Below are 23,315 nucleotides of genomic sequence, written 5' to 3' on the forward strand. Positions count from 1 at the left end.
GATGGGTGGTCCCGGTTGGCCGGGAACTTTTCTCAAATCACGATGGACAGCCAGAAGATTGTCAACGAACACGAACAACAAGAGCGTTGACATAGAATTATAACTGATCTCGATTTACGCTGTTTTAAGGGAACGGAATGGGACTATGCCTTATGGCAGAGAGGTTGAGCTTCGCATCCCTCTCATTTTCCATTCTCCTTGAACCAAGTGCAGCATGAATCCACTTCGAACTTGGCGTTTCTGCATAAAGTAGTTCGCTTGGGTTCGACGTTAGTTGCCGTTAGGAGATGACCAATAGGAAAACCCTAAATCAGGTCGGTCCAAAGTGGGAGCGGCCGGAATACTTCCGCTACGTGGCAGGCGCGGAAAGTCCTAGATCACAAACCTCGTAACATTCCATGGAGTGCCGTGCGGAGCTTTCTAGATGTCCTTTCCGATGGACTGCTAAGACGTGTCCTAAAGATAACAGGTGGACACGTTACAACGGACACCTGAGAGACTTTTGACACCTATTTGCTCCACCATTGGGGTGAAGTAGGGATGTCCCCTCTCTCTGACATTATTTGGACTGCACATTGATGGGATCGCTAATGATATTTCACAAGAAGAAGATAGAGGAGCTCCACTAGTTTGCACTTGGATACCTCTCCTATTGTATGTGGATGATATTGTATTGATGACTCTCTAGAGTGTCAACAGAAACACTTGGATGGATTACACTCCTATACTTTGGACAGTGGGCTCTTAGTGAACCTTGGTAAAACCAAGTGGATGGTATTTAATACTACACCACAATGGGTCAGGAGATCAACACCTACATTCACATATGGACCTGAGGAGTTAGAGTATGTGGACTCTTATACATACCTAAGAGTCTTATTCACAGGGCCCACCTTTTCTATGCGAGAGGTAGCAAACACTAGATTGATTTGCAAGACAGTCATGAATTTTACTGATTAGTGATGCCTTGGCCTCTTTCTCGTCGAGATACGACAGCTTTGTGACGTGCACCTCAGGAGCACAAATGCTCTAGGACATTGTGGCCCTTTACAGAGGCAGCTCACAAACTTCTTTGCAAAGGAGACTCACGAGACTTCAGTACAGTTACAAACCCAGTCCACATGAGAGACTCTCTCATCACCATAGTCCACACACAAACAAGGAGTACTGATTGATCAAGCCGTTCAGCTTAGTTGATCCAGACATCCTAGGTCTCAACACAGACACTGACGACACCTTCATAGGCAGCTACAGGGGATTATTGCTCAGGCTAGATCTAGGCCCTCCATACCCACATGAGATCGTACCATTTGGAGCTCATTGTTACTAGATAGAGCTCTATGTTTTACACATAGCCATAGTTAATTTCCTTTCTTATTTGGCTTTATGCTACGTATTTTGCCCAGACATTTGTACCATCATACACATGATTGTAACTCATGGTCTCATAGGTCATTTTGGCCTTTTGTAGATGTTAGTATATCATATCATGTCATTTCATTTCATTTCTCTCTCTATTTCTCTCTCTTTTGCATCACAGTGATTAGGCACTTAGATCCTAGTTAGAACCTAATGTTTTCTACAAGACCTAGGGGGCTAGGAGGAATAGGAGCTTCTCCACCATTGGCTCATCAAATGTGGCCATGGGGATCCAAACATGTCAATGCACGGAACAATTGGGAAGGAGCCACCCTATGCCTATTATATTCTGGGCTTGCTCTTAACACAATTACCTCCTTCCGGGTCTAAAGTAGAGAGACATGGGCTTGCTCTTAACACAATTACCTCCTTCCGGGTCTAAAGTAGAGAGACATAGGCTATACAACCCACTGGAAAAAAAGTTGTGCAGGTGAACACACCTACAAGAAGACGTAGTTGGATCACACGCCGTCGATTCCTTTCTGTATTCGTTTAATGTTCCTTTTTCGTTCTTTAAAGCAACTCATGTAATGCAAGCCGTTTCATGGAAAAATACTCCTCCTCTTTCTTCCTCCCACCCCATGGCTTGGACATCGCATGATCGCACACAGCCAGATGCTGTGCTTGCCTGTTGGAAGTCCTTCTCCGGCACCATAGATCCTTGACGCCTCTTTCTGGAATCATTGATCGGCAGTGAGATGCTTGAGTTGTTCTCGGTAGAGACAAGACACAGTTCATCTTATGCGCAGCTTGCTGACGTAAGATGTGAATATACCACCAGAGCTTGGATGCCTTTATGAAATTTTCTGATGTCGTGAAGGAATGGCAACAATTGCTCTGCCAGAGCCGTGCAGAGAAGCTTTCCAAGGTTGCTCCCCTGCCGTCTGTTTTTTTAGAACACTTTTTGCTTCAGCGTTTTATGCGATCTCAGGGCTAGCGAGCTGTGATTGCTTTGTCTTTGCTCAATGTTTGATGAACTCACATGCAAATCACGCACTTTCCAGCTTAGCAACTCATTTAGCGTGGCAATCCTGCAGGTACCGTTGCCACAGTTTCACAAGTGCAATGGATGTTTGCTATCCATCAGTAAAAGATAAGGCAGAAAAACAGACTTGCCACCAATGTTCCAGGTCTGTCAATACGCTAAACTAACCTGTGAAGCTGCAAAATATCTTCACTTCTCTTGAATTTGAAAGAAAAAGAATGTTGTGGCAAACAAGTTCACTAAGGACACTGTCTACATACATAGGGCAGCACAAGGCCTCCTACATTTCTCAAGTCATCAGAGCTAGATTGCTTGTTAGAGTTATCAATGCTGAAGCTGGTCAAAGAGAGATAGGTCGCTCTTTTGTTGGCAGCCTAACTTGTCTAAATTGCATATATCACCTCATTGTTTGGTTTTGATTAACATGCTAAAGGGAACCCTCTTTTTCCTAATGAAGGTAATGATGCTACTCAATATGTTTGTTTCCTTATGGCTGCGTCTGGCATCAATACCTTAATTCTAAATTAAGGATGCATAGTTTGGCTAGTGAGATTTCGGGTTCTTACATGCATCCTAAATCTTTTTCATGATTGTTAATTACAAACTGTGAGAAGAAAAAAATTGAAGCACAAATATTAGGAATCAAGAGATTTGGATCATGAGTCGAAGACAACACATTGGAGGATTCAAAGGATTTAGATCATGAGTGGAGGACATTGCAAGTTCCTTGGAGTCGGATGACCAAACATTAAGACCATTGCAAGCATGGAAACCCTTATTATGTGACTTCTATTACACACTAGCTAATGTGAGGACAGTATAGGAAGCTTTAAATGACTGGCTTGAGAGGTTTTGTTTTCGAGCAGGAACCTATCAGATAGCCGGCAAAGCTATCCACATTCTAATGGTAGAGTTCATGGTGGTTCACTATGAATGAACACCATAGTATCCACATGTGAAGGGATGAGCCAAAATGCAAAAAGAAAATACGTGCATGATCTGTACCCCTTACAGTGGTATTGCAGTTCCTTCAAGGCAACTGCATAAGTGACACCCTTCAGCTTACTTTATAAAGGAAGCAGCTATGCCGATGGAGTTCCCAATTTAAAGCTCTAGGATAGCTTCCTTAGATGCTTAGAAGTGCTTGCTGCAAAGCTAGGAACTGTAGCATGTGTTAACAAAGCACGATTTGGAGCATTGGGTATTTTCAAAAGATGAAATTAGTATATATACCCTCCTCCCCAATGCAAATACACACGTGTGCGCACAGAAAAAAGCAAAATTGAAAAGTCTTGTGCAGCCACTTTGTTCATCACTTGTGAATTCATAGACATTCAGTCTTTTGATGAGAAGAAGTAAATGATTGTGGTAATATTGTGGGTCATGAAACAAACAGTTTCAAATGATCTAAGACAACAAAAAGCAGATCGGCACTCTAGGATTCACTGGGAGAAGCAGTCAGAGAGCAATTTTGACAAGTAAGAGGAGATTATTGCTGCAACATTTTGGCACTTCTCCATGCTTATTGCTCCTCCCTTTTGACTTTGAATTGTATCCAGAAAGAGGAGATTCACTATTGGTTTGCCAACAGAAATGGTCTTCAGAAGGGGTGAAAATGAAGGAATCACTAGCAAAATTGTTCCTTTTGGGGCTGCTGTAGCAGTGGAAACTCTGATCTTAGCTTCCCTTCTTGTTATGCTTAGTGTGCATTGCTGCTCCTGCGAGCCAAACGGGCTCACCCCCAAGCCGGGGAGCTAGTAGCACTCCAGGTCACGACCACATCCCAAGGGTTGGCATCCATTCCACCAGCCCACACCATCCTGGTGTACGGATGTGTTGGCTTGGGCCAAGAGTCCAAGAGTGGTGATCACACAGTGAATGTGCACAATAGGGCCTTGAGTCCTACAAAATAGGACTCGGCTACCCTAACCCCATAGTGTTGTTAGTGCATTCGCACTAAGTCACTTCATGACCATTGTGACCAATGCTACAAGCGCCCATTTGGATGTCCAAGGATGTAATAGAAAACCTTTTAAAAACACCTAAGGGGCAAGAATATATTATGTATTTTTCTTTATTGATCCTCAACTTAGTTCATATGAGTGCCATGATGTCAAATATCTCTAGCTATGGCGTTGAATTGTAAGAGTGTGCAGTGGAAAGAAAAAAAAGAACATAGAGACAATGGAATAGAGAGACTGCAAGAAGAGAAGAAAATGATCTGCATTGAACAAGGAACAAATGCTGAATATAGAAGGAGGACTGATCAATCCTTGCACGCAGCCCACAGTGCCAGTGAGGGCACCGGATTAGGCTGATGATAACGGCAGCACCGGAGATAGAGGACAAGGATGGAGTCAAAGTGTGCACCTGTAAAACTTGCAAGGGAAGAATGGGAGAATGTGTTTGCCAAGTGGGAGGAGTGCCAAATATATAGGCACAACCATAAAAAACTGGCTGATTGTACTTTGGGGCCTAAAATATATCTTGGCAAATATGGACCATGTCCGGTAGGTGAAGGCAGACTGGTGTATGTAGAAACTGCTGAGGAAATGCAAACATCATCCTGATTGGAGGAGAAAATGCATTAAAAGGCAATGAAATGGCTGCTCTAGAATGAGCTACTTCCTCCATCAAAACAAGTGATAGACAGGTTAGAGCTCCTGAAGTCCTCGTCTGACTCAGATTGAGGCTCACAGGCAGGAGATGACAAGGCATGACAATCATGATTGCTAACATGAATAACCAAATATTATTCACCAATTGAGAGGAGGATGGCTAACTGACAGAATTTCTATTGCTGGATCTTTGTGGCTTAATGAGCTATCACTGGCTTACTGAGAGCATCCAAAAGCATATACAAGCTCATGTCAGTAAACAAAACATTTTGCATTGCAAATATTGGGCCCAAGATGTATATGCAACAAAGGATGCATTAATCATTGGCTACAGTTGGGTCTTCAAACTGCTAAAGTAACAATATAACAGGCCAGATTGTATGCTAGTGCTAAATCAAAATACTTTATACATTGTCAAGTTTTCTGCAGTTTATTATTTTCTGTAACTTCAGTTCTTTTGCTCAACAGGATAAAGGACTTGCTGAGCTGGATCACTCGAGCTGTAGTTCAAGTGAGTTTCTTGTTTTCTGAGATTAGCCATCATATTCCTCGTGTGGGTTGCATTTCCTTGCGGATAGCAGCATCCTGTGAATCGGGCAGACATAATTCAGTCAAGTTTCATGCCTGTACAGAGAATACTTCTCCATTGGAGACAATACTTTCAAACAGTGTGCTAGAAGGAGTCTTAGACAAATTGCAAAAGTAAGTATTTTGAATGTCTTAAAATCTTGATATCTAAAACCTAAAATTGGCTTGAGACTAGCAGTTGGTTCTCCTCTTTTGCAATATTTCAAAAGTTATTGAGATGCTTCATTTGATCAGTCTGTTTGGTTTATTAATTCCAGGAAAGACACTTATGGAATGTTCGCTGAACCAGTTGACCCCAAGGAGGTAACTTTTTAAGCTGCTTTTGATTAGTCTTTGTGGTTTGATTTCTGATCTAGTTACACTAATGTTAGACTTGTTGTTATGCAAATGTTAGGTACCAGATTATTATGATTACATTAAGAATCCAATGGATTTCGGCACCATGCGAAAAAAGATAAGCGGGGGAGCATATATCTCATTAGAGATGTTTGAGGTCTGTAGGGCTTTGCATATCTGTTGCATCAAATTAATCATGTTCCAAAAGTCTTTTTAAAAAAAGCGGAGTGGATGAGATCACTAATTGGGATTGTTGGCCATTACTGCAGAATGACTTATTGCTTATTTGTAGCAATGCAATGAGTTACAATGCTAAAGATACACTATACTATAGAAAGGTCAGTTTCCTAATCTTGTATATTGATTGTTTAAATATTTTATAAATTCAGCAACATTTCAAATCAACAGCCTGCACGAACTTATTGATAGAATTAGCAATGCTCTTTATTTATTGTCTTCATTGAATTGCTATCTTTTAAAGGAGGAGAAAATAAAATTCTATTAATGACACCTTGGAGGAAAAATCCCTTGTGATAGTGCATAGTTCAAATAAGCCTTAAGGCCTTGTAAAAAGCAACGAAATACAACATAAATACAATGGTTGCATGAACAACCAATTTCGTGGGTTATAATGTGAGACCATAGGTCGAGCTTACATGAAAATAAGTGCTAGGATCCCATGTCCACTTGAAAGCATCTCTTCTCCTTCTCATCCTTTTAGAACCACCCTGCACATGGATGATCTCTGCCCAAATTGGGCAATGGAAACATCTTGAAGGTCAATAGCATGGCTTCACCTCATAGTTCAAATGAATTGAGGAATCAACTCCCATGTATGATAGTGCCCTTGAGGCCATTATACTCACGAATAATCTAGAATGGGGATTCTACTCAAATGTTGGCCAATGATGAGAAAAGAGCAGCTTCCTTCAGGGTCCTCATATCCACATGTCGGGCCTTTGTTTGTGATCCAAGTTATTGCCTCTTAAGTCACTATCATAGTCCTTTTGATGTGCTGTGAAAGACCATCCTAAGGGCTCCTCTCCTGACCTCATGAGCTTTGGGACAATCCCATAGTGCCTTTGTGTCTTCTCTAAATGTATGCATCTCACACATACCATTGGGATCTTTGCCATAGTTGAGCCATGTACTAACTGCCAAACTCTTATGAACTATTAGCCATATGAAGAGAGAAATCTTCATAGGCTTGAAGCTATCATCGAGCCTCCTCTAGGCTAGTGATGAGTGGCTGCTGGCTTGCTTTCATCTGGCTGATCATAGTAGCTAAGAAACATGTTCCTATGAATTTGAAACTTACGAAACGTTTCTTAAAGTACGAAATGTTTTTGAGAGTAAAAAATGTGGGTGTTAAAAAAAAAAAGGTGAGTTGGAACCCAAAACATGGTTTTTTTGACAAAAACTATCGGGCAATATTAAACATGATGATGATGATGTGTAATGACTTGTGAGGGCTCAAGATTTTGGACGAGAGATTGATTTTTTTGTGATTTTGTTTAGTTATTGGACTTTGTTAATCTAGTATCTATTCTTGTCTTGAGAGTTGAATATTATATGACTTTAGTCTCATTTATGAGTTATTTATGATATATTATGATTCATTCTCGATTTTGACATTTTGTCAGTTTGTTTTGAAATGAGAATCATGATGTTGCAACTTGACTCAGTCTATATTGTAGATAGGCTATTTACATGTTAATTTCAATCTTCTTTGTATGATATGTATGAATCATAATATTTGAATTCTAAACCATAGTATAGCTTGTCCAAAGACTAACTTTGACATAAGTGACAATTCAATAATGGATCATGGATATGTAACGCATTATTCTCAATTGACTCTATTATCACTCAAGCTCAATTGGCCATTCTTTGTTTAAGAGAGATTTTCATAGAGGTTTAGAACCTCTTTTCCTAGTCAAAACTATTAAAATCCCTATATAAAAAAACCTGTGTTTCTTATTTTACCCCCTCTTGAAAGAAACTTAAGAAACACGTTTCTGACGTTTCGTTCCTAAACATTTCTGACGTTTCTGGCTGCTACGCGACTGATTTTTATTCTCCTCCCTAGCTTGGTGGTGCAGCTAAAGAAGGCTACATCCTTCATTCAATCGTTGTTTATTAGTTGTCCTTTCAACTCAAAATCCATCAACTTAAAGGTAGGCGATTATGCATATGATACCTTGTTCTATGATCTTTGATATTGTAGATTCTTTTATAGGTAATCCTATCGCTTGAAAAATGACTGAGATAAAACAACAAAGAAATGAAAGAACAAGAGTGCGTTGTCAAGGCACTTTGTGTCTAAAGTGTGGAAATAAACAAGTTATTGAATGTTATAGGATTTCAGTGTGTGCCTATGGGATGAGTTATTCAGTGATTTGTGTGATCTGTCAAGAGTAAGTTAGTGTATGACATAGTGTAAAGTACTGGCTTATATGCCGGACATGTAAGTGACAAAAGTTAATTGTTAGAGATCATTTACCAATGTGCCAGGACTTATTTTGAGTGGTACAAGTCTTCCAAGCAGAAAAAAATCAGAAAGTGACACATTTACAAAAGTGCGGCGTTTTCAGCTATCCTAAGAGGATTTTTACAATTCTGCACGTGTTGGCTTATTGATTAGGTCTGTTCGCTTTGATTTGAGTACCATGATGGCTCTATTCCGAGTTTATATGCAAAAGTTATGGTCGAAACAAGTGGTAGCCAAATACAGAAAAAACGAATATAGAAAAAGCAATAGTGAAAAGAAGGCCTAATTGCTGTAAATGGTTATAAATAGAGATCTCAGCCATTGTAAAGAGATCTCACAGGGATTTACCAAAGAAGGACTGAAGTGGTTTTGGGCTGTTTTATGCATATTTGGGCTATTTTGGTAGGGTATTCTACTAGTATTTCCAAGTGTTTCCCTTGTATTTGTTGTTGTATTCTCTTCAAGGATGAAAAAGTGGTGCTGCGCTATTGTCTTAGACAGAGTTTGCCTAAGCTATCATCTTAGGTGCAATGTATTCAACTTGAAGGGATTTATTGTAGCTATATAAAAGAGTAATACAATCGCTTGTTGGGTTTATTTGTTTCTTGTGTACTATAGTGTATTCAAGAGTTTTTGTTGCAGTTTTATTTATTCTGTCTGTCTTTTTTTTCCTTGATCCCCAATGGATTTAGTCCTAGACCTTTCTAGTCCCCGATATTTGGTCAACCTGATGTGAAAGGCCTACCTTGGAGTCTACAAGATGGGAGAACTAGTGAAGATGAAGTTATTGTTAGGACAATAGATATCATAGATTTCATGAGGACTTACGAATTGATCAAACATGAAGAGGCTCTTACTAGGGCTTTGGAAGAAGTGATTGCATCGATGAATTTCGACAACATAAATATTTCCAGGTTTCTTTGCTGTTATGCAGAGAAGTAAGAGCTGGTTAGTGTGTTGGTAGATAATGTGCCGATATATTTTACTATGGTTGATTCTTATCAATTCTAGAGCCACATAGAGTCCATTTACACAAATAATGGAAAATTAAAATACATGGGTTGGTTTCAAGAGGATCTTAAAAGAGGAGTATTTCATAGAGGATGCAGACAGAGTAACCAAATGGATTTTCTTAGAGACAATTCATAAACTTGCAAATGGCATTTCTGCTCTAGAGCTACAAAGAGAGTATGAGACGAAGTTTGATCAATTGGACAATGTAGAGTAATTATCTTTGCTTATAGAGATTTTTTTTTGTTTTTACAAGCTACGGACCCTCTATTGTAGCTAGAGCTAGATAAGCTGTGTTAGAGGATGATACTACAGAGCAGGGCATAAAGACTGAATGGAAAGATGTCTAGGATGTTGTATCTAAGCTAGTAAAGAGACAAAGAAAAAGAGAGTTGTTCGCCATGCCTAGGCCTATGCCCAGTCGATCATGAGTGTAAGAGCTGATGATTAGGCAAGTGCCTCCTATGCCTTTTGTAGATTTTTTAAAAGACAATACCATGGGTGAACTTACTAAAAGTATGCTTGATTTATAAATCAAGCTTGCTAAGCTTGAAGAGTCAAGGAAAGCTTTACTTTGAAGACCTTGCCTAGGGAAGATTTTGTCCGCCGTTGGATTTGATGTGATAGTAAAGAGCATAGAGTGCAGAGATTGCAAGTCTTATAGAGATGCTTTAAGAAAGAATTTGATTTTTTGGAAGGATGGAAAGTTCATGCAAATGAAATTGATATGCCTCTTTTTACAAACTTTTGAAAGAGAGGTATGCAAAAGATTCTTGAAGATCTTGTAGTGCGGAATGAATATGCAGCTGTGGATGTTGCTACCTATGGACTGCAAATTGAGAGATCTCTAGTTTCTAGTACAGGCAAGAGAGTAGAGTTATGAATCCATGCCATGTAGACTATAAGTAAGGATAAAGTACTATAAGGCAGGTAAATGATGTAGGTCGGAGTATTAGAGAGAAGATTGGGTGGGATTGAGTCTATGCTTATTTGTAAAGCAATAGAACACATACGTACTAGTGGAAGATAAAAGAAAAAGAGATGACAGGAATCTAGGGACCTCAAAGAGGGTTACTAGAGGGGGTGGTAGTTCAGAGCGTGAGCAATCTACTCCTCCTGCTAGACCCAGTCGTCCAGAGTAGAACATGGAAGATGTATAGATGAAGAAACAATAGAAAGAAAGATACAGGAAAAGCCAAAGGGAAAGTAACTAGGATACAAGCTGCTCTTTAACATAGAGATGGTTACAGATCTTAAAAAGGCTTTGGAAGAGAGGATTCTAAATAACAAAGTTGAGTTTGCATTAGGTAATATCCTTGGAATAGCAAAGAGAGTTCCATGAAGAATAGACATTATAAAAAGAAAGACATTTTGTAGGTGAGACAACTTAGACTATAATATAAAGTGAAGAAGAAATAGGTTTATAAGGTAGATAGCTGATTTCTAAACATGATACAGATGCAGAGGCTACTTGTGAAAAAGCAGAGCTTATTGTAGACAATGCTAAAGTGAACAATATTGTAGAGAAGACTATGATATGTAGTAAAAATACAAGAGATGTACGACCTATGTACTATATAGAGGATGAAGTGGCTTTTGGGGTGATACCCAAGGGTCATTATTCCAAGAACCATTGGGATCGTGCTACCATAGAGACTATAGTGAAGGTTGGAGAGCTGGAAACTCTTATGTGTTGCATTGATAGACCATGATTCAGAGATACATGTCATGGTGAAGAGTATTTATGAGAATAGAAGATGGCCTATGGATGTCGACCATGGATAGAGGATATGGGCAACCAACAACTCCACAAAAGACCTATATGTTGCCTATCCAAACGTGAAGATTACCATAGGAGATGTACAAGATGATCAACATTTCTTTGTGCAAGACTCTTCATCATACCTAGTGATCTTGTGACAGCCATTTATTATTGCAGCACAAATGGAGACTAAAGTTCTGGATGATGGTTTTGTCTATGCAAGAATCAATAGCAAAGATAACAGAATACAAGATTATATGGTGGGGTATCTTTTGTAGACATAGTTTTAGAAATTTCAGCTATGCTAAAAATAGAGCAAAGTATTGGGTCTACCATCATACATATAAATTCATTGGATATGTTTCAAGTCGTTGCTGAACTTATGATGCATGAAGAGTCATATGGGGAAAATAGGGCTGAAGCTAGAGTTGAGACAAAGTACAAAACAATGGATTAAAAGGTGAAGCCAGTTGTAGGTGAAATAATCAAGATATTCAAGAGTAGAGAATCAGAGGAATATGAAGAGTCAGAGCTTGAGCTTGAAGATAAAGAGGCAGAGCAGGATATTGAAGAAGAAGAAGATTCAGAGCTTATAGAAGATGGTGAAGACCTTGAACTTGTAGAAGAGAAAGGGGCACATGCTAGAGGATGTGCAGGTTTAGAGGGGGTGGATATCGAGACATTGTGTATCTAAAGTGTGAAAACAAATAGGTTCTTCAATGCTATAGGATTTCAATGTGTGCCTATTGGATGAGTTATTCGGTGATTTATGTGATTTGTCAAGAGCATAAGATTTCAATGTGTGTCTATCGGATGAGTTATTCAATGATTTATGTGATTTGTCAAGAGTAAGTCAATGTATGACATAGTGTAAAGTACTAGTTCGTATGCGAGATATGTAAGTGATCAAATTGAAGTGTTAGAGACTATGACCAATATGCTAGGACTTATTTTGTGTGGTATAAGTCTTCCAAGAAAAAAAAAAAAGTGACATATGTACAAAAAAACGACGTTTCTGAGCATAGTTCTCAATAATAAGAACCTTTGTTTAGTTTGAAATTTATAAGTCTAGAATTTTCAAACATTTCTTTGCCACTTGTAAAATTGCGAGCATTGTGATGTTATGTGAAACCAATCTTCCTTCTTGGATAGGGTGGTGAATAACCTGATGAAGCCCTTATTACAACAAGCATCAAATTCACATAAACCGAGATACAAATGTTACCAATCAATCTTGGATAGTAGACACCTTATTAATCCCAAAAGTGGTGCCCCTTGCAGTATTTCTTTAACTTGTGTTGCTAAAGGCTGAAGTACACTGAGATCTAGTTTGATCTTCGTCAATCTTCAATACATCTTGCTGTCCATAGCAACCAGCCAACAAGCCTTGAAACCAATTTGACCCTTGATTTGCTTGGGGATCGGCCTTCAATTTTCTCCGTGGAAAACAAATTCTACCCCAAATTTAATGTTGGCTGGCTGGCCTCTTGAAATTCTTTGAAATCCCCAAATTTCAGCTGCTGAATTTCAAGTACTAGGCCCCAATTTATGAGTAGTCTTCCTAGGGTGGCTTGTAAACCGTAATTTCTGCTGCAAATTAGGGTTTAGCAACAGAAATTCTTCAATTGCACCCTTTGGGACTGAATTTGGCTGAGATCTCTTGAGGGAGGTTGTGAATTGACTGAGAGAATAGAATGAAGATGTAGAGAGAAATTTTAGAGTCTCATTGTCAAAATTGGGTGAAATTTAATGTTGCCCTACTGTGAATGGCTGATTGTTTGCAACCTACCATCAACAAGAGCAACCATTACCTTTGTAGTCTTGGTAGGTCCTTGGGCAGCCAACGTGCACTGTTGGCCCAATTTCTTGGCTGCTTTGGGGTGGGATGCCTTGGGGTGATTATCTAGTGCCTTCGTGGTTCTAGTTTTGGGCCCAAGAGGTGTTAAGCTAAAAAATACATTAAAATCGGAGTAGCTCTTTATTACAGCCCCAAAACTCAATTATAACCAAACGTTCATAAAAAAGAAATGCGTTCTTAGACAGTGTATATGTCCCATAAGTCAAACCCGAATTTGGGAGGATCCACTCATCTATAAATAGACAAGTTGCCCACCTCTTTACATAGGTGTGAAAAAAGGGACTAAAGTGATATACAAGAGAGGGTAATGTCTGTCCGGGAAGACAATAGAGGGATGATAAGAGGATATATGCAGCAACGTGTATCTAGATGTGTAGCTAAGCATGGGTGAGATACAATGATCACTAGCTCCATCTAGTCGAAATCGGTGGGTAGAGAATGTCATACATCCCTAAGGAGATAATATAGGGTAGGGGTAGTATCTAGCCTGATCTCCCAATTCTATGAGGTATTGCACATGTTGCCGGTGGATCTCTCTCTCTCTCTCTCTCTTTGATGTAGCCTTTGTGCTTGGCACCCTGGTTTCCATGGTTGGTGTGCTGCTTTGATCTTCTTAGCTCTCTTAACTATCACCCCTCTCCGTGCAGATAGTATGTGTGTGGTCATTGCATGGAAGAGGTCGGTGAGTTGTGGCTACCTCCCTCTCCTATGTATAGTTGCATCTTGTAGTGATCATATGTGGAACCTTTGAATCTCAATCAGGAACTGGCCCAAGCGGCGTTGGTTTGGTGACTCCATAATTGATTTGGGGGAAGTGACTTCTCTAAAAAGTGTAGGGTATTTGGCTCGGGCCATACTACATGCTTTGCATTTGCGTACATAGTGCTCCTCACTGTCCACCTCCTCCCGGCATAGTCTATAGGTCTGATTGTCTCTGGGGATATGGGATGCTCTCCTTGTCTTGATCTTGAGCTGATGAGATGAAACATAGAAAGAAAGAAAGATCTATTAACGTCTCTAGAAGGCTAGAATGGCCTATGAGATCATAACTAATACCTTAGTTGCCTCCGTACATGGTACGAAATAGTCCGTACGGTACGATCCATATGATACTGTTCGGTACGAATTGGTACGTTAAAACAGGCCTTTTTTGGCCACCTGGCCTGCGTGTCCTCGTTCTGCGTTTTCCTGCGTCCCGCATCCCACATTTCCCGCGTTTCCTGTACTTGCGCTTTTTCAGTAATCAATTTTTTGGGGGGGGGGTGGGAAGCCTTGGATACCTCACCCCACCCCCTTTTCCAAAATCCAAGCATGCAAAAGGTTCTCCTCTTTGGATTCCTTCCAGCTTGCAGCCCTCTCTTTGGATTCCTTCTTTCTTTGACGGTTTGAACTTTGAACTTTGACCCTTCTCTCATCTACAAAAGGTGCTCCTCTCCTCCATGCTTCCACACCAATTCAGCAAGTACTTACAAGTTACCATTCTCATCTTCCTCTTTCCCGCACCCTATCGAAGCATTTGTCATTCTCAAATCTCATCTCCCATCCCCTCTATCCTGCACTCTATCAAAGCATTTGCCATTCTCATCTCCCATTCCATCTCTCTCACTCTTGCTCTTTCAACTTTACCCCAACCCTCGGGCCTCTCGAATCTTCTTCCCTTTCAACTTTCAAGACTCAAGCTTCAAGAGTCGAGACTCAAGCATCTCTCTCTCTCTCTCTCTCTCTCTCTCTCGGGCCTCTTTATTCGTCATCGGCACCATGACTCGTGAGAAGCACGAGGCCTTTAATTTGCATGCGATCCATGTAGAGAGGGACACAAAGAAGTCCAACTCCTACCATTGGACATGCAAGTATTGCGGAGAGCACTATACAAGTGGTGCAACTCGGTTTCTCCAACATCTTTCCAAGACGGGGGAGCAAGTTGCTCCATGCAAGGAGATCCCTCAAAACATTGTGGAGGAGATTCTCGCCAAGATGAGAGGGGGATCCACAAGAGGAGGAGGAAGTGGCTTATCAGCACCAACTCCTATGCCTACTAACGAGGAAGCGTCCAATGTGGGCGTATCTTGATGCGGGAGAGGCCTCTACCATTGGTGGTGGGGGCTCCACATCCGCATCCGGCTCCGGTAAAAGACAAAGAGTGGAGGCTCATGCGGTGCCGAAGAGACAATCATTTCTCTCTCAAGCTTCCGATCATGTGCGTGGATCCGTTGCCTTTCTTAGAGAAAGGCAATGACTTGCGGACATTGAAATTGCACGCACGGTGAGTGAGTGCAATCTTGCATTCAATGTTCTAATGCAAGAGTAGTGGAAGAATATGGTAAAATCCATTGCCAATGTGGGTCCATGTGAAGGATGGACCGGTGTCACATACAACGACATGAGGACGAGAAAGATTGATGAAGAGGAGGAGAGGATTGATAGAGCCCTTGATCCTATTCGGGCCGCATGGATAAAATATGGTTGCTCCATTCTCACCGACGGATGGAGTGAGCGTAAGAAACGGGGCATCATCAACATACTCGTCTCATGTCCACTCGCCACTTACTTTTTGCGGGCCGTAGATACCGGCAAGAGGGGGAGAAAAATGACGGGTGCATTCATCTACCACCACATTCGACAAGCTATCATTGAGGTATACATTACAATTTTCGTTTTAAATTTGTTTCTCTTTCTTTCATTATGATAATATCGTGATTCATAATTGAAATTTGATTTATACATAACTTGTAATTTGTAAATTGTGATTGTAGGTGGGCCCCTCAAATGTGGTGCAAGTTGTTACCGACAATGCATTGAAGAGGCCGAGTTCCCTACAATTGTGTGGACTCCATGTGTAAGGCATTGTTTGGACTTGCTCATGGAGGACATTGGGAAGCTCAAGTGGGTGAAGAGGGTGGTCTGCAAAGCTACATCCATAGTTGTCAGGTATAAAAAGTACGATATGGTACGGTACGATAAAGTACGGTACTAAATGGTACCTTAAGATTTTGTAAGGTACGGTACGATATTAGTACGAAAAAAAAATCAACTTTATTTTTTTTAAAACTATAAATAATAGAATATATGTTTAAAGTGAAACTAGCAGTGCCATTACAAAATATGCTGAATACATGAGGTAAAAAGCCCTCGCAATCACATGTGAGCAGCAAACATACGGGTAATGGTACAGTGTACTGGATACACCATACAATCATCAATGAGTGAAACTGGATACAATCATTAGTGATAGTACTAAGTAGATACAAAAAGGTGAGACTCAAGAGAGCTGAGGCCTAGAGGCTAGGATGACTCATGAAGCATTACTATCATCAGCATCATCATCATTATCATCATCTGAGTGCTCATCAAGAGAGTTTGAAGATGACTCCTCGTCATCGAATGATGAGGCACTCTCATACTCATCCTCACTGATAAGGTTACCATTATCATCAAATGATGGCTCCCTAGGCAATGACGGTCTAATTGTAGGCAAGGGGAGAATGTCATCATTAGGGACTGGACGAGAGCTACTAGAGTTCTGCCTTATATATGTCTGCAAACCACATGAACCACCCCTCGTCGATCTCGGACGGCGCCGAATGACCATGCCCTTGCTGGCAACTCGAACTTCTTGCCCACAAGCACGCTGACTACGAGTGTTACGAGTGTCTGTTGCTATAAGCTCTCTATAGAGCTCTGCAAAGATTTGCTGCTCCTCCTTATCGACCTCTTGATGTACACTCGCAAGAGTGTCGCCCATCAACTTGAATGTATTAACATTCACCTACACAATGCACATAAGATAATAGATTATAAATACTAAATTGTTGAGTATAATACTATAAAGTAACAAGTTGAAACCAACAAATTTAAAAATTAAACTTGACTTATCATTTTATGGTTAGGTGCTTACCTGCTTTGGACTACCCATACTCATCATGGCCTTCATTATGCGCAAGTTAGTGCGGCAATAGACTAGCCGCTCTAACTGTCGCGTGCTAAGACAATTGTGAATCTTCGTGTGAATGAGAGAATAGGCACTCCAATTTCTCTCACATGCACTTGAAGAGCAATCCTGCACAAGGACTCTCATGGCCAAGGGCTGAAGAGTCTCTAGCGCATATCCAAAAATTTGCCTCCAAAATAGAGGCTTTACAAGTGACTTCCTTCTCCAACAGGTGGGAGAAGAAAATGCCACATGTCCTCTCTGATCTGCATAGCATTCAAGCTCCTCTAGGACTGTGTTGTGGTCATGTATGGGGACCACACGAGTCAAATATGCAAGTTGATCTGACCGGAGCTCTCTGTCATCCATGATCGCCGGCGACTTTGTAGGCCGGATGCACCAATGCTGCAAAACCATGGATGGGCCTATGCATCCATGTCCATCTCCTCTCTGCTATCTCTATGATGTATGCACGCTGAGAATCTGTGATCATCGTGCAAGCCCGTACCTCCACCAATGCCGCTCTGAAGAAGTGAACGAGAAGGCCCATGGTGGACCCCTCGTAATCAATCATGCGCAACACCCTATAAAAGGGAGTCATGGCAATCACAATGGCACGGACTTTCTGCCAAAACTGCTCATCAAGGCATAGCCACTACATAGCTTTCGCCTCCTCTGTCTCATGCTCATCCCACTCATTCCATAGAGTGGTCACCACTGTTTGGCGTAGGGGGGACCACACCTCATAAAGCCGCTCCAACAATAACCACATATAAGCAAACCGAGTTGAAGAAGGCTTCTTCAACTCAAGTTTGCTATGCTCGCGATACATCGCAAGCACCTTCACCTTCACCGTGAAGAAGGTGACAACAGATGTAGCCTTGTGTACCACCCTCTTCACTCATTTTAGCTTCCCGATATCCTCCAGGAGCAAGTCCAAACAATGACTTGCACATGGAGTCCATACGATCGAAGGAAACTCGGCCCATGCACCAACAATTGGATGCATTGTCGGTCACAACTTGCACCACATTCAACGGGCCCACCTACAAGCACATCATACATGGCACAAATTATAAAAGCTTCGGGGAGAGATGAATCATGAATCATGACTTGAAAATTCTAATTATGATTCATGAATAATGAAAGCAACTTTAAAAAGACAATGTGTACCTCAATGATAGCTTGCCGAATGTGACGGTAGATGAATGGGCCGGTCGTTTTTCTTTCTCTCTTGCCGGTGTCTACGGCCCGCAAAAAATATGTGCCAAGTGGACATGAAATGTGTATGTTGATGATACCCCGTTTCTTACAGTCACTCCATCCATCGGTGAGAATGGAGCAACCGTATTTTGTCCATGCGGCCCGAATAGGATCAAGGGCTTTATCAATCCTCTCCTTCTCTTCATCAATCTTCTTCTTTCTCATATCATTGTATGAGATGCCACTCCATCCTTCACATGGGTCCACATTGGCGATGGTTCTCACCATCTTCTTCCATTGCTCATGCTTTAGGATGTTGAATGCCAGATTGCACTCGATCACAATCTCAACATCGGCTTGTCGTTGCCTTTCTCTAAGAAAGGCAAACGATCCACATGTATGACCGGGAACTTGAGAGAGAGAGGATTGCCTCTCCGGTACCACATGAGCCTTTAACCTTTGCCTTTTGCCAATGCCGGAGCCCAAAGTGGATGTGGAGTCGGAACCACCAATGGTGGACGCCTCACCTGCATCGGTCGAAGATAGGCCTACATTTGAGGCTTCCTCATGAGTAGGCATAGATGTAGATGTCATCTCCGCCGATCCGCCATCTCCTCCTCTAGTGGATCCCCCTTTCATCTTGGCGAGAATCTCGTCCGCAATGTGTTGAGGGATCGACTTGCACGGAGCGACTTGCCCCCCGTCTTGGAAAGATGTTGGAGAAGTCAGGTTGCACCACTTGTGTAGCTCTTCCTGCAATACTTGCATATCCAATTGTGGGAGTTGGTGGACTTCTTTGTGTCCCTCTCCACATGGATGGCGTGCAAGTTGAAGGCCTCATGCTTCTCGCGTGTCATGGTACCAAGGCGAGGCCGGAGGCCTGATGAAGAGGAGAGAGTCGAGACTTGTCACTTCGATCGGCGGTGATGCCTGAAGAGGGAGGGGATGGGGGGAAGAGGAGAGAGTGAGATGATGCTTAAGCCTTGAAGAGGGAGGGGATCGGGGAAACTTGGAAAGTTCGAAGAAGAACGAACTTTGAAAAGGGAGAGGATGGGAGGAAGACTCAAGAGAAGAGGGGAAGAGGAGAGAGGAAGAGGGAGCTTGGAGGGGATGGGAGCTTGATGCAGCCTTGGAGTCTTGGAGACAAGAGGGAGGGCTGAGGAGGGAGTCAAGACTTGCAAGAGTGTGTGTGTGTCGCAGATGATCAATCGTGCCGAGTTTGCGCATTTTTCCCCAGCCCGTTTCATGCGGAAACTCTCTGGATACCTCGCCTTGTCCCGCAGGATACGTGGCCAAAACATGTCTAAAATCTCATACGAAACAATATGGATATGTATCGTACGGTTTGTATGGTACGAACCTGTCTGTTCGACGTACGAGTGCAACCTTGGCTACATCAATTGTCACATTCTTCACGGTAAAGGTAAAGATGCTTGCGATGTATCATGAGCATAGCACATTGAAGTTGAAGAAGTCTTCTTCAACTCGCTTTGCTTACATGTGGTTATTGCTGGAGCGCCTTTATGAGGTGCGGTCCGCCTTGCGCAGTGGTGTCCACTCTATGGAATGAGTGGGATGAGCATGAGACAGAGGAGGCCAAAGCCATGCAGTGCTTGTGCCTTAATGAGCAGTTTTGGCAAAAAGGCCATGCCGCTGTCATTGTTGTGACTCCCTTTTATAGGGTGTTACGTATGAGTGATTGCGAGGGTCCACCATGGGCCTTCTCGCTCACTTCTTTAGAGCGGCATTGGTAGAGGCACGTGCTTGTATAGTGATCACAGAGACATAACGTGCACATGTTTTAGAGATAGCAGAGAGGAGATGGGCGTGGATGCATAAGCCCATCCATGGTTTTGCCGCATTGGTACATCCAACCTATAAGTCACCGGCGGTCATGGATGATAGAGAGTTTCGTTCAGACCAGCTTGCTTATTTGACTTGTGTGGTCCCTGTTGATGACCACAATGCAGTGCTAGAGGAGCTAGGATGCTATGCAGATCAGAGAGGGCACGTGGCTTTTGCTTCTCCCACTTGTTGGAGGAGAGAGTCACTTGTGAAGCCTTTATTTTGGTGGCAAAACTTTGGATACGCATTGGAGACCCTTCAGCCCTTAGCCATGAGGGTCCTTGCCCAGGATTGCTCTTCGGGTGCATGTGAGAGAAACTGGAGTGCCTATTCTCTCATTGACACAAAGATTCGCAATCGGCTTAGCACACGACAGTTAGAGCGGCTAGTCTATTGCTGCACTAACTTACACATGATGAGGACTATGATGAGCGTGGGTAGTTCGAAGGAGGTAAAATTTAAACATTTAACCATAACATTTAAAATTTGTTGTTTTAACTTTTAAACTTTGAACTTTGAAGTTTAAACTTGATACTTTACAATTTAGACTTTAGCATTTACAATGATTAATCTTACGTGCATCACTACATTGTGTAGGTGAATGTTGATACATTCAAGTTGACGGGCGACACTCTTTCGAGTGTACATAAGGAGGTGGACGAGGAGGAGGAGATTTTTTTTACAGAGCTCTATAGAAAGCTTATAGTAGCAGATACTCGTGACACTTGCAATCAGCGTGCTCGTGGGCAAGGAATTCGAGTAAGTGGTAGCAGGGGCATGGTCATTCGACACCCTCCATCATTGAGGAGGGGTCGTTCGAGTGGCTTGCAGACATATGTAAGGCGGGGCTCTAGTAGCTCACATCCTGTGCCTATGATGACATCCCCCCCTTGTCTACACAGCCGCCGCCTAGGGAGCCATCATTTGATGATGATGGTAACCTCATCAGTGAGGATGAGTATGAGTCTGTCTCATCATCGGATGTCGAGGAGTCATCTTCAGACTCTCTTGATGAGCACTCAGATGGTTCTGATGATGATAGTGTTGCCCCATCATAGATTCATCATTCATATGACATAGGTCTCTATTTTTTTTTGTATCAAATATACTAGACTGTAGTTGTATCGCATGTTTTGCGTAGCCCATACGACCGCGATGGTCACCCTCATGTATTCATCTTATTCTGTAATGAAATGGCTATCTCTACTTTAAATATGTATTCTATGATCTATCATTTAATGATTTATGGTTTTTGTTAATAAAATACTAATATCGTACCGTACCTTATAAATCATAAGGTACCAATTAGTACCATCTTTTATCGTACCGTACCGTATCGTATCTTTTGTACCTGACAACTATGATTAATACAACTGGCATCATCATCTCTCATCAGAGAAGAAAACAAAATTATGTCTAGGTCAACATGATAAATTGAAATGGAAAATGAAGAGTATAGAATATCTCCCTCTTGTGTATGGAATCCACCAAGACTTTGCAAGCGACCCCCGACTGACTCGACGTGGTAATTTTTGTCTGTAACAAGCAATCGTGATGCAAATGTGTCGCATATGAGCATGCCTATATTGCCGAGTAGGTACCCTAGGGCGTCGTGCTCTGCACAACGCTGTAGCTTTGTCTATTTTGATGCCACCTAATGATGTCTCCTCCATGGTGCCTGTCAGTAGGAGGTGTAGTGTCTAAGGTGGCAGTGGCCGGGGGGCCAGCTATACTGGAAAAGTCTATACATATGCCGTGTTACCTTCATTCCGTGTCGTGTTACCTTGTCCCGTGACGTGTTACCTTCCACTGCTCATGACATGTTACGCTTCTGCGTTCCGTGTCGTATCGTGATATGCTTCTGCAAAATTGTGGGACCATTGATTAGAGGGTGATCCCTCATGAGGCGAGCTCCACGGGGTGGGTGTTGCCTGCCCCATAACGGGCCTCAGAAGGAGGGTCCGTTACACTTGGTATTAGAGCAAGCTCCTCGGCTGGTGCGTGATGACCCCCGAGCGAGTGAGCTTGGTAAAAGAAAAATTTCTCCTGTGCGAAAATCGAAGGCTGCCTTCAGAAAAGCAGAAATTGAACGGAGGTATGCAGAGAGGAGAGGCCTCCTATTAGATTACCTGAAGATGGAGTCTTTCAAAGTGGGGTTATGTAAAACCAAGGTGGATAAACTCAATGGCAAAACAAAGCCCCTTGGTACGGTGTTGTCGGAGCTGGACCAGCGCATCGAAAAAGTCTGCAGTGACCTGGTGTTATGCCATGATGAATTAAAAATTGTGAATGCAGGTATTGCACATTGTGGTGACTATCTTTTGAAAGTGGGCGACTCGGATACCCTGGATCATGAAAGCACCCTGAAAAGAGGGATTGCTTGAGATTTTGGTGCAGATGTTGCTATAGGCGGCTTGCCAATGTCAGACCTTCAGAAGAAAAATCTATTACGTCCAACTTCACAGTAGGTGACCAGGTCGACCCTAACTACCCACCCAAACCCACAACCCAAACCATGTCGTCGAGAGCCTGGTTCTAGCTCAAGCAACGATTATTCCAGTGATTATAGCGATGACTCTTCAGAGCCTTATGATGATAAAGATGACTTGGACGAGTCAAGTAAAGATAAAGACGACTCTGCGGAGTCGAGTGCTGATGAAGATGACTTTGCGGAGTCCAATGGTGATAAAACAACAGGAGAAGAAGAAGAAGATGAAGATGACTCTGCGGAGTCCAGTGCAAATGAAGATGACTGTACGGAGTCCAGTTCTGAAAAAGAAAACGAAGATGAGGAGCAGAATGCAGATTATGAAGCAAATGAAGATGAGCAAGACGATGCTGAACATGGGAGATCGGTCTGTACCGTCTCGAAGAAGACCGACATGGCAAAGGCTATGCTGTGATGGGCAGAGGCCCTGAAGGAAAAAAGGGGCCAGACGGAGCCGGGTGCGAGCTCGCGAGTTGGTGACCCTCAGTATGGCACGGAGTCGGATGCGAACTCGCGTGACCTAGTTATCGTTAAGTTGCTGGAGGCCATGGGCGTGTCTGAAGAGGACGAGTCAGAATCTGAACCTCCACATACAGATGATTTTATTGCTGAAGACTCCTGGAGCCGGGAGGATACACGAACGGCCACATCTCATGTTGAAGACTCCTGGAGCCAGGAGGATAAACGAACGGCTACATCATGTATTGAAGACTCCTAGAGCCGGGAGGATAAACGAACGGCCAATTTCCATGCTGATACCCCACAAAACTCCTGGAGCCGGGA

General features: G+C 42.3%; 1 protein-coding gene and 1 pseudogene across 3 annotated transcripts in view; one reads left to right on the plus strand and one right to left on the minus strand.

The window, feature by feature from the left end:
* Window positions 1–1,883: 1,883 nt before the first annotated feature.
* Window positions 1,884–23,315, plus strand: part of LOC148036192 (uncharacterized) — a 44,993-nt gene continuing 23,561 nt past the window's right edge. The window contains exons 1-7 of one of the 3 annotated variants that reach the window (XM_087678202.1): window positions 1,884–2,287; window positions 2,457–2,549; window positions 5,491–5,533; window positions 5,655–5,724; window positions 5,868–5,913; window positions 6,005–6,103; window positions 6,216–6,284. In XM_087678202.1, the coding sequence (XP_087534328.1) occupies window positions 2,541–2,549; window positions 5,491–5,533; window positions 5,655–5,724; window positions 5,868–5,913; window positions 6,005–6,103; window positions 6,216–6,284 (336 nt within the window). In that variant the 5' untranslated portion in view covers window positions 1,884–2,287; window positions 2,457–2,540. Of the gene's footprint in view, window positions 2,288–2,456; window positions 2,550–5,490; window positions 5,534–5,654; window positions 5,725–5,867; window positions 5,914–6,004; window positions 6,104–6,215; window positions 6,285–12,385; window positions 15,704–15,821; window positions 15,997–23,315 lie in introns of those variants that run through there. The other 2 variants (XM_087678199.1, XM_087678200.1) reach the window with 2 other exon arrangements.
* On the minus strand, window positions 16,361–17,597 carry LOC148036193 (uncharacterized; annotated as a pseudogene).

This window comes from Lygodium microphyllum, chromosome 5, assembly GCF_053477565.2.
Source record: "Lygodium microphyllum isolate KBCC chromosome 5, Lygodium_microphyllum_v1.1.10, whole genome shotgun sequence".
NCBI lineage: Eukaryota > Viridiplantae > Streptophyta > Polypodiopsida > Schizaeales > Lygodiaceae > Lygodium > Lygodium microphyllum.